Source organism: Lutra lutra, chromosome 1 (assembly GCF_902655055.1).
Source record: "Lutra lutra chromosome 1, mLutLut1.2, whole genome shotgun sequence".
NCBI lineage: Eukaryota > Metazoa > Chordata > Mammalia > Carnivora > Mustelidae > Lutra > Lutra lutra.
Genome location: NC_062278.1, coordinates 171,153,208 through 171,173,336, shown reverse-complemented (window position 1 = coordinate 171,173,336; position 20,129 = coordinate 171,153,208). Strand labels below are relative to the sequence as shown.

Sequence of the window (20,129 nt, the reverse complement as noted above, 5' to 3'; positions counted from 1 at the left end):
GAACAAGAAGACTTGGGTTGGAGGGAATAAGAGGTCGGGAGAGTGTGGGCTCCGGATGAAGAGCGGAGAAAGGAGTGTGGTCATTGGAGGCCGGGAGAGACTCTAGGCTGAGCCTCCAGCCTGCCCCATCCCTACTCTGCATCTTTCTACAGGTTCCCTTGTCCTCTGGCGAGGATTCTCCAAGCCATCTCACCACATGGGCCGGCTCAGAAACGCCAGAATCCACGTGGAGAGAGCTGTCAAGGTTGGAGGGGGCTAGGGGGTGTCTTGAAAGGGCCCGCAGAGTGGCTTAGCCTGCCTCCCTGAACTTTCTTCTTACATCCTTTAAAGACAGACAAAACCAAAACCTTGATCCCACACCCATCTTAAAATATTCCAAAGTTTTCAGTACCCTTTCTGGCGGAATTGTGTAACTTCTTTACCTGGCATTCACCCCTTCAGCTCTTACCACTCTGGTTCCTAACCTTTCCCATTATCATGGGGAACCACTCTAGTCAAGGTCACTCATGACCTCCAAGGAGGCAAATCCAGCAGCCCCTTTCTGCCCTAATCTCGGTCTGGTACCTCGTGTCATTCTACACTATTGCCCTATATACCCTTACCCCTTGGCTGTCTGCATACACCTAGTTTTCCTTTCTCTCTCCCTGGCTGCTGCTTTACAGTTGCCTTTGAAGGATCCTTGGAGCTTTCCTGGTTTCCTGGATCCCTCCCCACACCTGTCTCCTTGACTGTGAGTCCAGTAAATGTGCTGTGCCCTCTAGGTGCCCCTTGCAGCCCAGCCTCTCCATTAACTACACATTCCTTAGATCTAGCCCCCTACTTGATACCTTCACCCAGAGAGAACTTAGAACCATTCCAAACCTATGCCTCAAACCATACTTTTCATTTTCCTGCCTAAATCTGTCGTTCTCCCTAATCTCCCATTTTCCTCATCAACCAGTTGCTCAAGCTGGAAATATGATCTTTCTGTTCATTCACCCACACATCTAGACAGTCATGATTTTTTTTTTTTTTAAGTAACCTCTATGCCCAACATGGGGCTTAAACTCAAAATCCCAAGATCGAGAGTCACATACTATATTGACTGAGCCAGCCAGGCGCTCTGTTCACCTTCTACACATCTAATTCCATCAGCAAAACCGGTCACCTCTATTTCCAAAACAGGTCTCTACTCTGTCACATTCTCCACATTTTCACCCTCATTTTAGCTATTGTGGTTTTTCTCCTGCACAAATCACAACAGCCTTTTATTTTATTTAATTTTTTAAAAGATTTTATTTATTTATTTTACACAGAGAGAGAGATCACAAGTAGGCAGAGAGAGAGAGGAGGAAGCAGGCTCCCTGCTGAGCAGACAGCCCAATGTGGGGCTTGATCCCAGGACCCTGAGATCATGACCTGAGGAGAAGGCAGAGGCTTTAACCCACTGAGCCACCCAGGTGCCCCTATTTTATTTAATTTTATTTATTTTTGTAACAGTTTTCTAACCCTTCTCCCTGCTTCCCTCCCTGGCCCCTTCATCTGTTCTCTGTGTAGCAACAAGCCAAACTTGTAAACCCTCCAATCCTATCATGCCCTCATTTTGTCTTCATTGCTTCATGCTGCTCTTAATAGAAAATCCCAGTCTGTTCAAGGCCTGCAGGGCCTTCCACAGTCTAGCTGCTACCAGCTTCCTCAGCCGTCCCCTTGTTTCTCACACCCCATTCTCACTGGCTTCCTTCCAATTTCTTCTGACCTCAGAGCCCCAAGATCTTTGCACATGCTTTTCCCTCTGCCTGAACTGCCATTTGCCCAACTCTGTATACTCATGGTTGCTTTTTACCCTTCCCATGTATGTACTTTTATTGTGAGTCCCCATTATGTATCCAGTTGTGGGAGCAACCAATCTGGATTTTAGTCCTTGCTCTTTCACTTAATCACTGTGTAGCCAAACTAGTCAACCTCTCTATGCCTCTGTTTCATAATAAGTTAAGTGGGGAAATAGCACCTATTAAAAATACATATTAGGGGCGCCTGGGTGGCTCAGTGGGTTAAAGCCTCTGCCTTCAGCTCAGGTCATGATCTCAGGGTCCTGGGATCGAGCCCCGAATTGGGCTCTCTGCTCAGCAGGGAGCCTGTTTCCCCCTCTCTCTCTGCCTGCCTCTCTGCCTACTTGTGATCTCTGTCTATCAAATAAATAAATAAAATATTTTAAAGAATACATATTATGGGGGCACCTGGGTGGTGCATTCAGTTAAGTGTCCAACTCTTGGTTTCAGCTCAGGTCATGATCTCAGTGTCGTGAGACTGAACCCCACATGGGGCTCCACATTCAGTGCAGAGTCTGCTTGAGATTCTCTCCCTTTCCCTCTGTACCCCCTGCTCATGCTTTCTCTGTCTCTGTCTCTCTCAAATAAATAAATTTTTAAAAAGATTTTATTTATTTATTTGACAGAGAGAGGGAGATCACAAGTAGGCAGAGAAGCAGGCAGAGAGAGAGGAGGAAGCAGGCTCCCTGCTGAGCAGAGAGCCCGACGTGGGGCTTGATCCCAGGACTCTGGGATCATCACCTGAGCCAAAGGCAGAGGCTTTAACTCACTGAGCCACCCAGGCGCCCCTCAAATAAATAAATCTTTAAAAAAAATACATATTATTGAAGCGCCTGGGTGGCTCAGTCGTTAAGCGTCTGCCTTAGGCTCAGGTCATGATCCCAGGGTCATGTGATTGAACCCCACATCGGGCACCTTGCTCGGTGAGAAGCCTGCTTCTCCCTATCTCATACACCCTGCTTGTGTTCCCTCTCTCGCTGTCAAATATATAAAATCTTTTTAAAAAATAATAAAAAATACATATCATTGTTAGTAGTATATATAAACTAAGCACTGTACAGTAGGTACGCAATAATTTTTAGCTCTTACCATTATAACTATCAACTATTCGTGTTTATTTTCCTTGTTTGATTATAATTTATCTTCCTTGCTGGAACATAAAAATTTCCTGAAGGCAGAAACCAGAACTTGTTCACCACTGTATCCCATGGTCTGGAGCTTGGATGATACTGACCAAGTGTCCTCCTCTCACCTTACAGCAGAAAAAGATCTTTATGATCCAAGGCCGCTACCCAGTGATACGGTGCCTCTTGCGCCGGAGAGGCTGGGTGGAGAAGAAGATGGTCCATCACTCGGGCACCATTCTGCCACCATCCCAGAAGGATCTGGATAGCTCGGTAATCGGTGACAGTGACACCACTGAGGATGGTAAGCAGTTCCCTCCCTTTCTGCAGGATGACCCTCCTGAGTCTCTTTCCTTTGGTTCTTGCTCTCTCAGGGTTGAGACTTTGGTATGGGTCTATGGGGCAGGGACAGGAGCCTCACCAGGCCGGGGCTCTACGTCCACAGAGGATGAAGAAGAGGACGAGGCATTTCGGCCATCGCAGCTGTTTGACTTTGATGATTTCCTGGAATTTGATGACCTAGATGGGACACATGCTCTGATGGTGAGGGCCCCTGGGGGGCTGGTAGGGAGGGGCTGAGAGGGCAAGGACTTCTCTGGGCCTCATTTTCCCTATCCACACTAAAAACGGATTGCTTCTATAAAGCCTGGATGGGCCAGCAGAGTGGTGAGGGGCACAGTGGGGCTCAGACAAGGCTGGCCTGGGATCAGAATCCTGCTAGGTTATACCAGAAGCTAGCATAACCTCCACACCTGGTAATTCCCCCTTCTAAATAAAACCCTATATTTCACATCCTTCCTCTGCCCTTGGCAAGTGAAGGCTGGAAGGAAGGGCTTAAAAAGCTCTAAAAGGGCTGATGTGATGATGTGGAGGGGAGGACACCTCTGTATCAAAGTGAGGACACTTGGCTTGGATCTTGGCACCACCACTTACTAAGCTGAACATACCAAATTGCCATTTTTGTATATCAGAAAAGACTGAACACTGGCAATTTCATATGGCTTAACTGTGTGGGCTCTTGGACAAGTCACCTGCCCTCCCAGTGCCTCAATTCCCTTACCTGTGAAAGGGGATAATAGTAGCACCTAGTTCGTGCTGAGGATTAAGTGAATTGATGTCAAAAGCACTTAATAGGAGGGTTGCCTGGGTGGCTTAGTGGGTTAAGCCTCTGCCTTCAGCTCAGGTCATGATCCCAGGGTCCTGGGATCGAGCCCTGCATTGGGCTCTCTGCTCAGCAGGGAGCCTGCCTCCCCCCCCTCTCTTTCCCTGCCTCCCTGCCTACTTGTGATCTCTGTCAAATAAATAAAATCTTTTTTTAAAAAAAGCACTTAAAAGGAAAGAAAGGAAGAAAAGCACTTAGAATAGGGCCTGGCATGTGATGTCATTGCCTGCGAGTAACCCTACCTCCCAGAGCTGTGGGAATGATAGGGGTGGAAGAACCCTGAGAGAACCTTTGTCACATGTGCCCATCAGTCTGGAGTCACTGTCCTGCCACTGAGCAAGTCACTGATAGCCATGGGCCAAAACAAAGGGGCGGCATTCAGTTGTGTGGCTTAGTCACTGTGTAGGGGCACCTGGCCAAAAGGAGTTCTGTAAGTCAGCCTCTCTTCTGCTCACAGGTGTGTGCTCTGGAGGACGAGATGTCTTCTTAACACACATAAAGATGGGGTGTGGGCTAGAGGCCACCTCGGAAGCATCTTCTCCTTCCATACTCCCACCCTACTCAACAGGCCGGGGAGAAGTTTCCTCAGGCCCTGGGCTGCCCACCCCAGCCTCCCCTGTCTCCTCCGCTCTTCTTAGTCCCGCATGGTTCGGAACGAGGTTCCCTATTTCATCTGGACCACTCGACGGGATGTGCTGGACTGTCGCTTCCTCTCCAAGGATCAAATGATAAACCACTATGCCCGGGCTGGCTCCTTTACCACAAAGGTGGGTTCCCCAGGGGAGTGGGCATGGCAGCTTCTAACCCATTAGCCTTGGGCTGACAACTCCACTGCCTGCTTTCCCTGTCAGGAAAAGAGAGTTCTCAGGAGGCAGAGAGGTATATGATTCTGTGGGATTTGGAGTCAGGCAGCCTGAGTTCGAATCCAGCCCCTGCAGTATGTCTGGCACATGTAGACATAATGATTAAAATAGACTCCAGGATCCAAATAGGATCTGGAGCCAGAAAAACACCAAGTCTAATGACCGTAAACAATAGAGCCCTTACCAATTAAGCAAGGGATATCCGGCTGCTGGATCCATTCTGTCCCATCTGGGTTTATTAACAAGTGACTTCACTTCTGACCTCAGTTTCCTTGTCTTTAAATGAGAACACCAGTAGGACCTACCTTATAGGGTTGTGGCAAGAATGAAGGGCTTTATTATTGGAACATGCTATTATGTTAGTGGTATGGGCTGGGGAGGCTTCCCAGAGGAGGCAGTTCTTTAAGAATGTGGAAGGATGGATAGGAGGGGTGTGGGGCATTCTTGGCAGGGCAAACTGCGTGGGCATACACATGGAGATGGATATAAGTGAGTCAGGCCTAGCAAGTGTGGCAGAGGCTCTGAGAACACTCAAGCAGGGTCTCCCTGAGCTGTCTGGGTGTGTACTGAATGTGGGGAGTCCCTTGGAGGTGTCTGGGCAAGTCCCACTATGCCCCCTCAGCAGCTAACTCCATAGGTGGGTCTATGTCTCAATCTCCGGAATTTGCCGTGGTTTGATGAGGCTGATGCTGACTCCTTCTTTCCACGCTGCTACCGCCTGGGAGCTGAGGATGACAAAAAGGCCTTCATAGGTAAGGAGAAGCCAGCCCCATGCCTGGACTCCCAGGCCGAAGCACGAGGGCTAAAACGTGTTCACGTTAGAGAGCAGAGAGCCTCTCTTTATGCCCTCATCCAACCCAGCAGATTTCCTCCTCCGTCCCTTACCCTGTCCTTCCCTAATGTGCCTCCCTTAATGAACTATCTAGCTTGGTCAATCCAGACCTCCAGAAGAGCTTAGATAGCTTAGACTGCATCCTAAAGCAGGTTCTAAAAGTTGGTCAATGGATTGAGTTTGGAGCCCACAGTATGTTCCAGGCCTATTTCAAATTCCACTGGCTAGACTGGGTTCCAAATCTAGAAAAGGGTCTAAACTTTGGGTTCCTAAAGGCGGAAGAGTTTCCATTCTAAAATTCAGGTCAGAATTTGTGTACAGATTAGATATTAGGTCTGAATTCATCTCCAAACCTGACATAGTTTTTATGCTCAGGTCTGGTTCTCAAGCTAGAATAAGTTATCAAAAGTGGATCAGGAACAGAAGGGGGAAATGAGACAACAGGTTCAGGCAAGATTCTGAAGGCAGAATATGAGCCATGTCAGATTCTAGGCCTGGTTCTACAACTGAACAGGAGCCAGGTTCTAACCCCAGAGTGTAGAGTCAGAAGGTAGTTAGGTTCCGGATCCAAAATGGGGCAGGTTATGATCAGGTTCCAGAACCAGAACAGGCTTCGAGCCTAGGGGCTGAGCAGGGTATCCCCTGCCCTGGGAGCAGAGGACTTCTGGCTGACAGCTGCTCGCAACGTTCTCAAGCTGGTGGTAAAGTCCGAATGGAAGTCATACTCTACCCAGGCAGAAGAGGAAAAGTCCCCAGGCAAGTACTACAGTTACCCTCACTCCCCACCTATTATTTTTATCTTCTCACCCATCCATCTGTTTATGTATACATCTATCTATGTATTAGCCACATTCATCTCCTCCATCACCCCTTCCCACCCACCCATCCCTACATCTACCCCCTCCCCCCAATTGTCCATCCATCCATCTACTCATCCATCTAACTTTCTACTCACCTATTCCTACCCACTCAGCTCGCATTCACCCCCCATCCATCCATCCAGTCACCCATCACCCCACCTATCCCCCTACTATTGATCTCCTCATTCACATACCTTCTCTCAGCTCCACACTCCACATTCCTCATGAATCTGTCTACTCCTCCACCTTTCTACCTACCCTCCCACAAATCCACCTACCCATCTGTCCCCCTGCTTTTAGGGATTCTCCTATCCACCGCCCATGTATCTTCCAGCCCACCCATTCATCTCTTCTCCCAGCCACCCTCCCACCTGTCTTCTGATTCATTTGTTAATCCATTGCATCATTCAGCCCCCCATGGGCCTGGCATGTGGCCGAGCACTATGGAGAGGACAGACTAAGAAGACATGGTCCATCCCTGCCTGTGGGGAGCTCACATCTCTGAGGAGGAAGAAGTAGTGGAACCATGTAGTTTCACGTGGTCTGAGGACCCCTTGTGCCTTGTGGAGGGGGACACAGAGAATCCCCTACTGCATGTTGTCCCAACCCATTGCTTGCTCTCCTTGTCTCTGAACTTAGCTCCTGCCTCAGAGTTCCCATCCTATAATCCAAGGGCCATGGTGTCAGGGGAAATAAGGGACAGCTCTACTAGATGGAGGAAAATCCTGCCTCTTCCAGAGAGAGACCTCTCCATTGCTATGTCCTGGGTGTGTCAGGTACAAAGAAGACTGTTGTGTGCCAGGATCAGGGACACAAGGGCCTCACGTATGTCAGAGGTCCCAGGAACAGAGAGGCTGCAGGTGTGTGCTGGGGCTACAGGGGCTGAGAAGCTCTGGGATATTTAGGGTGGAACCTCAAGTGGATGACAGGCCCTGGGACAGTGAGGGCCAAGGGTGAGTACTAGGGTCACAGGGGAATTTAGAACAAACCCTCGGGTAAGTGACAGGTCCCAGGACAGTAGGAGATACAGGTGTGTGCTGAGCCTCAGGTGTATGCAAGGTAAGGCATCATGTAAATGACAGGCCTTGGAGCAGTGGGGGCTGTGGCATGTGTCATGTTTTATGCCTTGCCTATCGGTTAGTGACAGGTCCCTTCCTATCTTCAGGAGACAAGCAGCCCAAGAAACAGGAGAAAAAGCCAGTGATGGTGTCCCCAGAGTTTGTGGACGAGGCTCTGTGCGCCTGTGAAGAGCACCTTAGCAACCTGGCTCACATGGATATCGACAAGGACCTGGGGGCGCCGCTGTACCTCAGCCCTGAGGGCTGGTCCATCTTCCTCCAGCGCTACTACCAAGTGGTTCAGTGAGTACCTCTGCCGCTAGGACAGAGGGCTGCGGGCAGGTTCCCCTTGTTCTCAGGGCTTCTGCATTCTGAGCTGATGCATATGTAGTGTAGCCCCTCTCTCTTCCCCAGACATACCCCTTTTGTTTGCCCTGCTGCTTCTGCTCAAGAACTCTCAGGGACTCCCACTGCCTTCATGGTAGATTCTTCTAAGATTCTTCTGAGATTCTTCCTGAATCTCAGCTTAGCATAATGACTAAGATCATGGCCAGCCCTATCAGATAGTCCTAACTTTGCAGCTTCCAAGCTCTTTGACCTTGGCAACATCACTAATCTTTCTGAGCTTTACTTTGCACATGCTAAATAGATTTTAAAATAATGTCTGACTCAAAGGTAGGATTAGACAGGATAATCTGTGTTATGTGCTCTGCACAGACTCAGTATTTACTCACAAAATGAGAATCTGTTAAGTTGTTTAGATTCTATTCTGGAGGCCAGTGTTTCCCAAAGTGTGTTGCATGGGATACTTAGTTCTGCAGGACAGAAATCGATTTTATGAAAGAAAGATTTTTGTGGTCCATTGCATTTGGAAAACATTGGGTTAAGCAAAGTTAATTAATTCCTTGATGCAGGACTTATCAGAACCTGTGGGTGGTGTTAACCTCCAAGAGAGATATGGGTACAGTATATATCCTGTTATTATGTGACCCCCCCCACCCCCCCACCCCTCCACAGGCATCCTGAGGGACTATATTTTCGGAAGACACTCTGGAAAAAGGTTCTTGATCAGAGGAAGGGAGTTGAGACTGGGATTCCATTTAGCAGAGGCGTGCAGGAGAGAGAAGGGAAGAAGTGCTCAGAAGGCAAGAGAACATCCAGCATTTATTGAGCACTTCCTATATGCCCAGCATGGTGCCAGGCTCCAGAAATAAAGTATAGTCCCTGCCCTCAAGGGGATAAACAGCTCAAGTGGGGAGGCTTGCGGCAAGCCAGGTGGGAGTGCTAAGGGCCTCAGCCGCGGTATTTATAGGAAGGAGTGGGCAGACTTGCTGATTTTGATAGGGGAGACTAAAGAACTGATAAGTGAACTTTGAATGAATGACATGCTGAGCAAACCTGCATCATTGATAAATAATTCATTTGTATCTTTTTAAATGTTATAAATTAAAAACTAGATGACCCTATACTTTCCCCTTAACTATCAGAAAAATACCAGAAAAGCTACCCTTCTTAAACTAAGAATTACAAGACTGAGTTAGAACATTGGGTGTAAAGAACATGAGTCTTTTGTAGTTGTAGGTGGCGGGGGCCAAGTTCTAGAGGGCCATGGGCACTTCTCAAAAGTCGGGATACATAAAATACTACATCTTATAAGGATGCCTGGCTGGCTCAGTTGCTAGAGCATGTGACTCTTGGTCTTGGGGTTGTGAGTTCAAGCCCCACGGTGAGCACAGAGCTTACTTGAAAAAAAAAATTTTGCTTTGGGAACATTTGTCAAACATAGTTTTTAGGGGCACCTGGGTGGCTCAGTTGGTTAAGCATCTGCCTTCAGCTTGGGTCATGATCCTAGGGTCCTGGGATCGAGTCCTACATTGGGCTCCTTGCTCAGCAGGGAGTCTGCTTTCCCCTCTGCCTCTGCTGCTTTTCCTGCTTGTGCTCTCTCAGTCTCTCTCTGTCAAATAAGTAAATAAAGTCTTTAAAAAATTTTTTAAATTACATCATATGACATGTATAGTGTTAAGCGATTCACTCACAGAAGTTACAGATGATTAGTTTTTGTTCATTCGATATTTACTGCTGTGTTTTCACTTTTGAAACAAATCCATGACTCACCAGTCAGGTTTTTATCAAGATTGACTTCCCACAAACATACTGATTGCTTTTTTTCGTTGTTGTTAAATACAAAAATCACATTGTCCTATCTCATGTATTTTTTCAATTGCACATACCCCTGCCATCCTCATATGACACTTTCCTTGGCCAAATCACAGGTTTACTGAGTAGATTCTCTATGTCATGGCCCACAGAAAGGTTTCCAGCAAACCCTCTGGAAATCAAAGTGTCAGGGCTTAGGTGCAAGTATTCCTAAGAGGCCTTGACAAGTCCCCCTCCATCTGGCTGCTGTCACTGCTCCTGGTGCTGCCCCACTGGGTGCTGCTGCCTCCTTAGTATAAGAACTGGAAGTTCTTTGTGCTGGAACATTCTTAAGGCTAAGATGTGAAGGGGGGTTAGCATCTAGTAGAAGCTTCCTGCCTGTTTAGTCAGAGGGAGAGGAATGGGAGGGTGTGGATGAGGCTGCCATCTAGGGTATTCCATGACTTGGTTTAGGTCAGGACATTTGTGTCCTGTAGGGAGCAGAGTCCCTCTTTGTCCATGAACCCTTATCTGACAGCCCAGTGCTGAGTCAGGCAACCATTCATCCAGCCAACAGACTTCATCGGGAACACATAACAGTATACTGCTGGGGGAAGGGAAATGCTAACCAATGTTCCTACTCTTCTGGAGCTTAGACTCCAGTGAAGGGAGACAGACAGCAGCCAAATAAGCATAGGTGTGGGTGGTAAGTGATGAGAAGAGAGACAAGGCAAGGGGCTGTGTGATACAGATGTGCTTGAAAAGAGTTAGACCAGGAAGGAATCCACCTATCAACCAGTTGTCAGTCCAGGTTTGGAGGGGAAATGAACCCCAAAAAGTACCTGTGGGTCGAGGGATCAGGCAGGACAGAGTTTGCATCCTGGCTCAGCCACTGAACTCAGTATGTGGCCTTGGACGAATCTCTGAACTCTCCTAGCTTCAGTTGACACTTCTCCAAAATGGGACCAGTAATGCCTCCTTGGCAGGGCCATAGGGAGGGTTAGTGATGATGTATGTGAAGCCCCTAGCACCGTGCTTGGCAGATAGTGGTGCCTCATGATCAGATGCTCGTGTGATTAAATTCTGCCAAAGGCAGTTTTATGGTAATAGAAGGAAGGTGACAGATGGTGGAGTGTTAGAGTGGGACAGCATGTGAAATGTGGAATGTTCCCCTTCTCTCCTATTCCAGCACTCTCAGATGGCTCCCGGGGCTGGTTAGAATTTGTGGGACAGCTTGAGGATGGGATGGAGGTTTGGAGGAGACCTATCTGCATCTGTTAGGGAAAGGTGTGACCCTGGCTTGGACCATGGCCGGGGGTTGGGCTCTTGTCTCCTCTTGCCTTGTCCACCAGACTGCCCCCAGACTCAGCCCTGCCCATGTCCCATCATCTCCCCACAGCGAGGGGGCAGAACTCAGGCACCTTGACGCTCAGGTCCAGCGCTGTGAGGACATCCTGCAGCAGCTGCGGGCTGTGGTGCCCCAGATGGACATGGAAGGAGATCGCAACATCTGGATCGTGAAGCCGGGAGCCAAGTCCCGAGGACGAGGTGGGAGTAAGCCCCTGCTTCCTACACCAGTGCCCTACAGCCTGCCTATCCAGCTAGAGGCCGGGGAGGTTAATAGTGCAGGCTGTATTGGGGCCAAACTGCATGGGTTTGGATCCAGCTTTGCTACTAACGTGCTGTGTACCTTGAACAAGGTACATCACCTCTCTGAATCTCAGTTCCTTCACCTGTGAGGGATGATCATAACCTGTGAGGTGAGGATTAAATGAGGTGGTATGTCTAAAGCTTAGCATGGTCCCTGACACAGAGTAATCACCCCATAAATGTTGGCTGCTGTGACGATATTGCCATCTCCTCTCCTGCTGTCAGAGTTGGGTTAATGCTTTAAGTGGGTCTGGTGATACTTGTAGCCTGTCATCTAAGGGCTCTCTGATTTGACCAGTGCATCCTTGTGAAGTAGCATAGTATTAAGGAAATGGATGCTGAGAACCAGACTACATCAGGTCAAGCCCAGACTTTGCCTCCTACTATCTGTAAGACTTTGGGCAGGATAGTTAACCTCTTCTCTACCTCATTTCATCATTTGGTAAATGGAACTAGTATAACCTAGTTTTAAGTAAGTATAATATGTGCTTTTCCATAGTAACTGCTATGTCAGTGCTATTATTTTTAGCTATTATTCTGGCTGCTCAGCCCAATGGGAGGAGTTATAACAGGAGAGCCAGCAAGCTGGGGTGCTGCACTAGCCCAGCCTGAAAAATCTGGTTAAGGACTCACAAGATGTGGAAAACAGAGTTCCAGATTCTTCCAAATACTGTTTTTGGATGAATTGGTTCATGTCCAAGTGAAAGGTCCAGACACTGGGACATTTGGGGATGTCACTTCAAAATCATCATGTTGGTCTTTTCTTTTCCTATCTTGAAAATATTTGTGTGGTTTTCTTCCAATTATGAAAATATGTATTTATTATTTTTAAAAAAAGAAAGGGGGCACCTGGGTGGCTCAGTGGGTTAAGCCTCTGCCTTCGGCTCAGGTCATGCTCCCAGGGTTCTGGAATCGAACCCCGCATCGGGCTCTCTGCTCAGTGGGGAGCCTGCTTTCCCCCCTCTCTCTCTGCCTGCCTCTCTGCCTACTTGTGATCTCTTTCTGTCAAATAAATAAAATCTTTTAAAAAAATAAAAAATAAAAAAAAGAAAGACTAGGGACACCTGAGTGGCTCAGTCATAAGATCAGGCCCCGCACTGGGCTCTGTGCTTAGCAGGGAGCCTGCTTGAGATCCTCTATCTCCCTCTCCCTCTACCCTACCTCCATCTCCCCATCTCACTCTGGCCTCTGGCGTGTGTATGCGAGCACTTGCTTGCTCTCCAAAAGAAAAGAAAAGAAAAAAAAAAAAAGACCAGAAAATACAGGAAAGTAGAAAGAAAAAAGCAAAAGCCACTCTTAGTTTTACTGAGATAACTACTGTTAACTGTTGAGTGTGTTTCTTTACTTTCTTCTATGCATTTGAGGAGAGAGATGGAAAGGGTTGTGTGTATGTGTGTGTTTTATTTTATTTTTAAGATTTTTATTTCTTAGAGAGAGAGAGCATGAGAGAGAGTACAAGCAGGGGGAATGGGAGAAGCAGACTCCCTGCCAAGCGGGGAACCCGACACGGCGCTCGATCCCAGTACCCCAAGATCAGGACCTGAGCTGAAGGCAGACGCTTAACCAACTGAGCCACCCAGGCACCCCCTGTGTGTTTTATTTTGAACAACATATGTTGTTCTGTAGCCTTTTCTCACTTACATCTTTCCATATCAGTTAGTATTACTCATTTCTTTTTTGCACTTTTCTTTTTCTTAACGATAGATCTTCGAGATCAGTTCATTTCAGTACATCTAGATCTGTCTTTTTCTTTTTTTTTTTTTTTTTCCTATTTTTAACTTATTGTTATGGGTACTCTTCCTTTTTTTTTTTTTTTTTTTTTTTTTAAGATTATTTATTTGAGGGCACCTGGGTGGTTCAGCCATTAAGTGTCTGCCTTCAGCTCAGGTCATGATCCCAGGGTCCTGGGATCAAGCCCCGCATTGGGCTCCCTGCTCAACGGGAAGCCTGCTTCTCCCTCTCACACTCCCCAACTTGTGTTCCCTCTCTTCCTGTATGTCTTTCTGTCAAATAAATAAATAACTCTTTTAAAAAAAAGATTTATTTGAGAGAGAGAGAGTGAGCTGTGCACTTGCGCGTGGAGTGGTAGGGCAGAGGGAGAGAATCTTCAGGCTGACTCTCTGCTTGGCCCCCTCCATGTGGGGCCAACATGGGCGTCTATCACACACACTTGAGATCATGACCTGAGCTGAAACCAAGAGTCAGATACTCAACCAACTGAGCCACACAGGTGTCCCATGGACATTTTCAAAATACACGAAGCTAGAGAGAGTAACACAGTGAATCCCCATGTATCTTGTACCAAATTTCAACATTCTATCTCTGGTTCTTTAAGAAAACCTGAAATGTGTATGTGATACTTCATTGAAAAGGGTATATACATGTGTAAATATACAACTCAACAAATTATCACAAAAGTGAACACACTTGTGAAAATAGGACCCAGATCATGAAATAAAATATTACCTATACCCTAGAGGGACCCTTCCAAGCCCCTTCCCATCTCTATGTACCCCCGCAATGGTAACCCCTATTCTAATTTATAATATAGTAGATTAGTGGTGTTTAGTTTGGGATATTATATTAAAGAACAGTATGTGCTGTCTTATCTCATTCTGTTCTACAGCTGCATACTCCACTCTCATTTAGATATACTGTCATGGATTTACCTAATTCATTTCTGATGGATATTTAGATGGCAACCAGTTTTTTCCCCTATTTGTTTGTTTACTGACTAATTGCTGTTACAAGCAAAACTATCATCAGCATCCTATGCAGACATCTTTGTGGCCTTTCACTTCCTTAGGATATATTTCTAAAAACGAAATTGCTGTGTCTAAGGATATGAACAGCCTTAATTTTTGTTATGCAGGGAATCATATTCTTGGGAATCTTGGTGATCACTCTGGCCATTTGAGAAAGGATCTGGCTTGGGAACAAGGCACAGGTTATTATGTGCCATTAGCAGGTGATTGGGCTGCTTTGGGGACCAAAGAATGAAGGAATGAGATTGATTTGTGAATATGTATGTTTGCAACATGACTCTGATCATTATCAGTATTAAAATGATGCTTTATAAATATAAGATACTTAATGTCACTTGTTATAAAAGAGATAAAATAAGATAACCATTTTCTACTTAGAAGAATAGCCAAAATAATCAATAGTGTTGGGTAGGATGTGGGCAGATACATAATATCATACACATTTACTGGGAGTGCAAATTGGTAGAACATCTTGGGTAGTATAGAATGAAAGCATGTACATATGTATACCTGGAGCCAGGAAATCCACAGCTAGATATTTATTCTACAGATAACTAATAATAATGGTAGGAATTAACGTTTACTGAATGCTCACTATGGGCCAAGAACTATTTTTTTTTCAAATTTTTTTAAATTTTATAAACATATATTTTTATCCGCAGGGGTACAGGTCTGCGAATCGCCAGGTTTACACACTTCACAGCACTCACCATAGCACATACCCTCCCCAATATCCATAACCCCACCCCCCCTCTCCCAACCCCCCTCCCCCCATCAACCCTCAGTTTGTTTTGTGAGATTAAGAGTCACTTATGGTTTGTCTCCCTCCCAATCCCATCTTGTTTCATTTACTCTTCTCCTACCCCCTCAACCCCCCATGTTGCATCTCCTCTCCCTCATATCAGGGAGATCATATGATAGTTGTCTTTCTCCGATTGACTTATTTCGCTAAGCATGATACCCTCTAGTTCCATCCACGTCGTCGCAAATGGCAAGATTTCATTTCTTTTGATGGCTGCATAGTATTCCATTGTGTATATATACCACATCTTCTTTATCCATTCGTCTGTTGATGGACATCTAGGTTCTTTCCATAGTTTGGCTATTGTAGACATTGCTGCTATAAACATTCGGGTGCACGTACCCCTTCGGATCCCTACGTTTGTATCTTTAGGGTAAATACCCAGCAGTGCAATTGCAGGGTCATAGGGTAGTTCTATTTTCAACATTTTGAGGAACCTCCATGCTGTTTTCCAGAGTGGTTGCACCAGCTTGCATTCCCACCAACAGTGTAGGAGGGTTCCCCTTTCTCCGCATCCTCGCCAGCATCTGTCATTTCCTGACTTGTTCATTTTAGCCATTCTGACTGGTGTGAGGTGATATCTCATTGTGGTTTTGATTTGTATTTCCCTGATGCCGAGTGATATGGAGCACTTTTTCATGTGTCTGTTGGCCATCTCATGTCTTCTTTGCAGAAATGTCTGTTCATGTCCTCTGCCCATTTCTTGATTGGATTATTTGTTCTGTGGGTGTTGAGTTTGCTAAGTTCTTTATAGATTTTGGACACTAGCCCTTTATCTGATATGTCATTTGCAAATATCTTCTCCCATTCTGTCAGTTGTCTTTTGGTTTTGTTCACTGTTTCCTTTGCTGTGCAAAAGCTTTTGATCTTGATAAAATCCCAATAGTTCATTTTTGCCCTTGCTTCCCTCGCCTTTGGTGATGTTCCTAGGAAGATGTTGCTGCGGCTGACGTCGAAGAGGTTGCTGCCTGTGTTCGCCTCAAGGATTTTGATGGATTCCTTTCTCACATTGAGATCCTTCATCCATTTTGAGTCTATTTTCGTGTGTGGTGTAAGGAAATGATCCAATTTCATTTTTCTGCATGTGGCTGTCCAATTTTCCCAACACCATTTATTGAAGAGGCTGTCTTTTTTCCATTGGACATTCTTTCCTGCTTTGTCGAAGATGAGTTGACCATAGAGTTGAGGGTCTATTTCTGGGCTCTCTATTCTGTTCCATTGATCTATGTGTCTGTTTTTGTGCCAGTACCATGCTGTCTTGATGATGACAGCTTTGTAATAGAGCTTGAAGTCCGGAATTGTGATGCCACCAACTTTGGCTTTCTTTTTCAATATTCCTTTGGCTATTCGAGGTCTTTTTGGTTCCATATAAATTTTAGGATTATTTGTTCCATTTCTTTGAAAAAAATGGATGGTACTTTGATAGGAATTGCATTAAATGTGTAGATTGCTTTAGGGAGCATAGACATTTTCACAATATTTATTCTTCCAATCCAGGAGCATGGAACATTTTTCCATTTCTTTGTGTCTTCCTCAATTTCTTTCATGAGTACTTTATAGTTTTCTGTGTATAGATTCTTAGTCTCTTTGGTTAGGTTTATTCCTAGGTATCTTATAGTTTTGGGTGCAATTGTAAATGGGATGGACTCCTTAATTTCTCTTTCTTCTGTCTTGTTGTTGGTGTAGAGAAATGCAACTGATTTCTGTGCATTGATTTTATATCCTGACACTTTACTGAATTCCTGGACAAGTTCTAGCAGTTTTGGAGTGGAGTCTTTTGGGTTTTCCACATATAGTATCATATCATCTGCGAAGAGTGATAGTTTGACTTCTTCTTTGCCGATTTGGATGCCTTTAATTTCCTTTTGTTGTCTGATTGCTGAGGCTAGGACTTCTAGTACTATGTTGAATAGCAGTGGTGATAACGGACATCCCTGCCGTGTTCCTGACCTTAGCGGAAAAGCTTTCAGTTTTTCTCCATTGAGAATGATATTTGCGGTGGGTTTTTCATAGATGGCTTTGATAATATTGAGGTATGTTGGGCCAAGAACTATTTTAAATCTTTAACGTGTTTAGGTATAGAATCCTAACAAACGGAGGCACATAGGCTCTCCCATAACTTGGAAGGATATACATTGGACCCAGAAGCAGCAGTTGGATGCCTGCTTTTTGTTTTTGTTATTTTATATTCTGTTAATTATTGGGAAAAAACTAATCAAAGTCCTAAATGCACATGGTTTTTTAAAAAGCCCAATATGGGGGCGCCTGGGTGGCTCAGTGGGTTAAGCTTCTGCCTTCGACTCAGGTCATGATCTCAGGGTGCCAGGATCAAGCCCCACATCGGGCTCCCTGCTCAGCTGGGAGCCTGCTTCCCCCCCTCTCTGCCTGCTGCTCTGCCTACTTATGATCTCTCTCTCTCTGTCAAATAAATAAATAAAATCTTTTTAAAAAAATAAAAAGCCCAATATGGTTTGATTTTTTTTCTGTGCATATATTACTTTTCAATCAAACAGAAGTGGTTAATAAAAAAAATGTTTTAATCTTCAGCAGATTCTCAGCTTTCCCAAAGGGAACAGGGTTCCGAGGGAAGCAGCCTTACCTACTTGGCCCTATCAGTTCTATGGGAATGAGGGCTTAAGATGAGCTGTTCGTGGTCCCCTGGTCCTTCTCCTCACCCAAGCCTGACCTGATCTCTGACCACCCTGTTTCCCCACGTAGGCATCATGTGTATGGACCACCTGGAGGAGATGCTGAAGCTGGTAGATGGCAATCCCATGATGATGAAGGACGGCAAGTGGGTGGTACAAAAGTATATTGAACGGCCTCTGCTCATCTTTGGCACCAAATTTGACCTGAGACAGTGGTTCCTGGTGACCGACTGGAACCCACTTACCGTGTGGTTCTATCGTGACAGCTACATCCGCTTCTCCACACAGCCCTTCTCTTTGAAGAACCTTGACAAGTGAGCCTCTCTCTTACCTTCTCTGAGCTCCTGGTCTAGCTGGGGAGCTGGCAAGGAACAGGTGAATCCCCCATGCCACGCTGGGCTCCAAACACAGACTGCAGGCAGTCAGGTCCTCCATCCATCCAACAGCTACCTACCAAGGGTGTTCTAAGCACTTGGGATACAGCAATGACCAAAATAAGAGCCCAGTTCTCAAGAGTTCAAAATTCCCGCACAAAAGCTGGGCATATATAAAATGATCTGCCCGCATCCTGCCCAACAATGTTGATTATTTTTGCCATTCTAAGCCAAAAATGGTTATCTTATTTTAATTTTACCTCTTTTATAATGAGTGAAGTTAAATACCTTATGCTTATAAGGCATCATTTTTTTTAAAGATTTTATTTATTTATTTGACAGAGAGAAATCACAAGTAAGCAGAGAGGCAGGCAGAGAGAGAGGAGGAAGCAGGCTCCCTGCTGAGCAGTAAGCCCGATGTGGGGCTCGAACCCAGGACCTGGGATCATGACCTGAGCCGAAGGCAGCGGCTTAACCCACTGAGCCACCCAGGCGCCCCCATAAGGCATCATTTTAATGCTGTTTCTCATAGATAAGCGATGAACGTAATAAGTAAAATTATCTAATAGGTTTAAAGATGGTACATGTTATTTTAAAAAAAAGGAACATAGAGCAGGGTAAGAGGGTTCAGAAGACATGCAAAAAGAGAGAGGCAAGTTGCAGTGTTAACTCGGGGGATGAGAAAAAAAGCCTTGTTGTGTCCTGGGTTCAAATTCCATTGCTGTAGCTGCTAAGCTGGGTGACTTTGGTCACATGAAGCCTATTGAGGCTTCACTTTTCACATCTGAAGAATGGAGGCAGTATTATGAAACTCATAGCTATCGGTTACTGAATTCTTCGTATGTGACAGGCGCGAAGCACTTCATGCATTTTGTCTCACTCATTCATGAAATCCCGGTGAAGTGGGTTCTAGTACGACCCCCATTTTACAGATGTGAAGGAGCACTTGGGTGAAAAGATCTCACAACTAGTCGGTGGTGAAGGTAGGCCTTGAGCAGTCTGTTTTTTTGTTTTTGTTTTTGTTTTTGTGCTGAGCAGTCTTGTTGACTACAGGGCTCACACCCCTACCCACCTTCATACCTTCCAGGCGCTGGGAGGGCTAACTGAGACTAAAGCTCATAGTTCTGTGGCCCCATAGGGAGTGCCCTCAGAGGGACGAGACTGGTTCTGACCCTGCAAGAATATAGCAGGGCCCAGGCCTTTGTCCTTCTTGCCCTTCCCCACAGAGTCCCGTCTCAAGGTAAATGGTCTGGGGTGGCCCAGGGGTGGTTCCAGGGTCTGCCTGCCCTCCCCACATTTGGGTGGGAGAGGCTCAGGGAGCCAGACCCCAGCTTTCTGCTCTCTGCCCCAGCTCAGTGCACCTGTACAACAACTCCATTCAGAAGCACCTGGAGAACTCAAGCCATCGGCACCCACTCCTGCCCTCGGACAACATGTGGTCGAGCCAGAAGTTCCAGGCCCACCTGAAGGAGATGGGGGCCCCAGACGCTTGGTCCACTGTCATTGTGCCCGGCATGAAGGCTGCTGTGATCCATGCCCTGCAGACCTCCCAGGACACCGTGCAGTGTCGGAAGGCCAGCTTCGAGCTCTACGGTGCTGACTTTGTGTTTGGTGAGGACTTCCAGCCCTGGCTGATCGAGATCAATGCCAGCCCCACCATGGCCCCCTCCACTGCTGTCACCGCCCGGCTGTGTGCAGGTGTGCAAGCCGATACCCTGCGTGTGGTCATCGACCGGCGGCTAGACCGCAACTGTGACACGGGAGCCTTTGAGCTCATCTACAAGCAGGTGAGGTAGAGCCCAGACAAGACCTGGGGAGTCTGCCCCCCTTTCCAGGCGTCCCTAGAGTGAAACACAGGGCATTGCAGTTGGACAGAACTGGTTCAAGTTCTGGTCCTGCTACGCTGTCTCAGTACCACCACTTCTACCCTTGAGACTCCATTTCCTCATCTGTAAAATGGAGATGCCATTACCATCTTTCTCATAGGGTTTGGGAGAATGAAGAGTTAATATGTGTGGATCATCCCTACGATCCAGTTATTGCACTA

The 20,129-nt window shown here is 46.3% G+C and overlaps 1 protein-coding gene across 24 annotated transcripts in view; it reads left to right on the top strand.

Annotated features, from left to right (window-relative positions):
• The window catches only part of TTLL3 (tubulin tyrosine ligase like 3), a 33,533-nt gene that overhangs the window by 3,139 nt on the left and 10,265 nt on the right, over positions 1 to 20,129 (top strand). For 12 of the 24 annotated variants that reach the window (XR_007130050.1, XR_007130052.1, XM_047745357.1 and 9 more), the window contains exons 2-11: positions 153 to 244; positions 3,068 to 3,236; positions 3,339 to 3,475; positions 4,733 to 4,861; positions 5,595 to 5,709; positions 6,447 to 6,545; positions 7,815 to 8,010; positions 11,243 to 11,391; positions 17,779 to 18,022; positions 19,434 to 19,869. Coding sequence is in view for 22 of the 24 variants with exons in the window: in XM_047745357.1 (XP_047601313.1) it covers positions 153 to 244; positions 3,068 to 3,236; positions 3,339 to 3,475; positions 4,733 to 4,861; positions 5,595 to 5,709; positions 6,447 to 6,545; positions 7,815 to 8,010; positions 11,243 to 11,391; positions 17,779 to 18,022; positions 19,434 to 19,869 (1,766 nt within the window). In the remaining 2 variants the exon portion in view is untranslated. Of the gene's footprint in view, positions 1 to 14; positions 34 to 152; positions 245 to 3,067; positions 3,237 to 3,338; positions 3,476 to 4,732; positions 4,862 to 5,594; positions 5,710 to 6,446; positions 6,546 to 7,814; positions 8,011 to 11,242; positions 11,392 to 17,778; positions 18,023 to 19,433; positions 19,870 to 20,129 lie in introns of those variants that run through there. The other 12 variants (XM_047745311.1, XM_047745287.1, XM_047745414.1 and 9 more) reach the window with 7 other exon arrangements.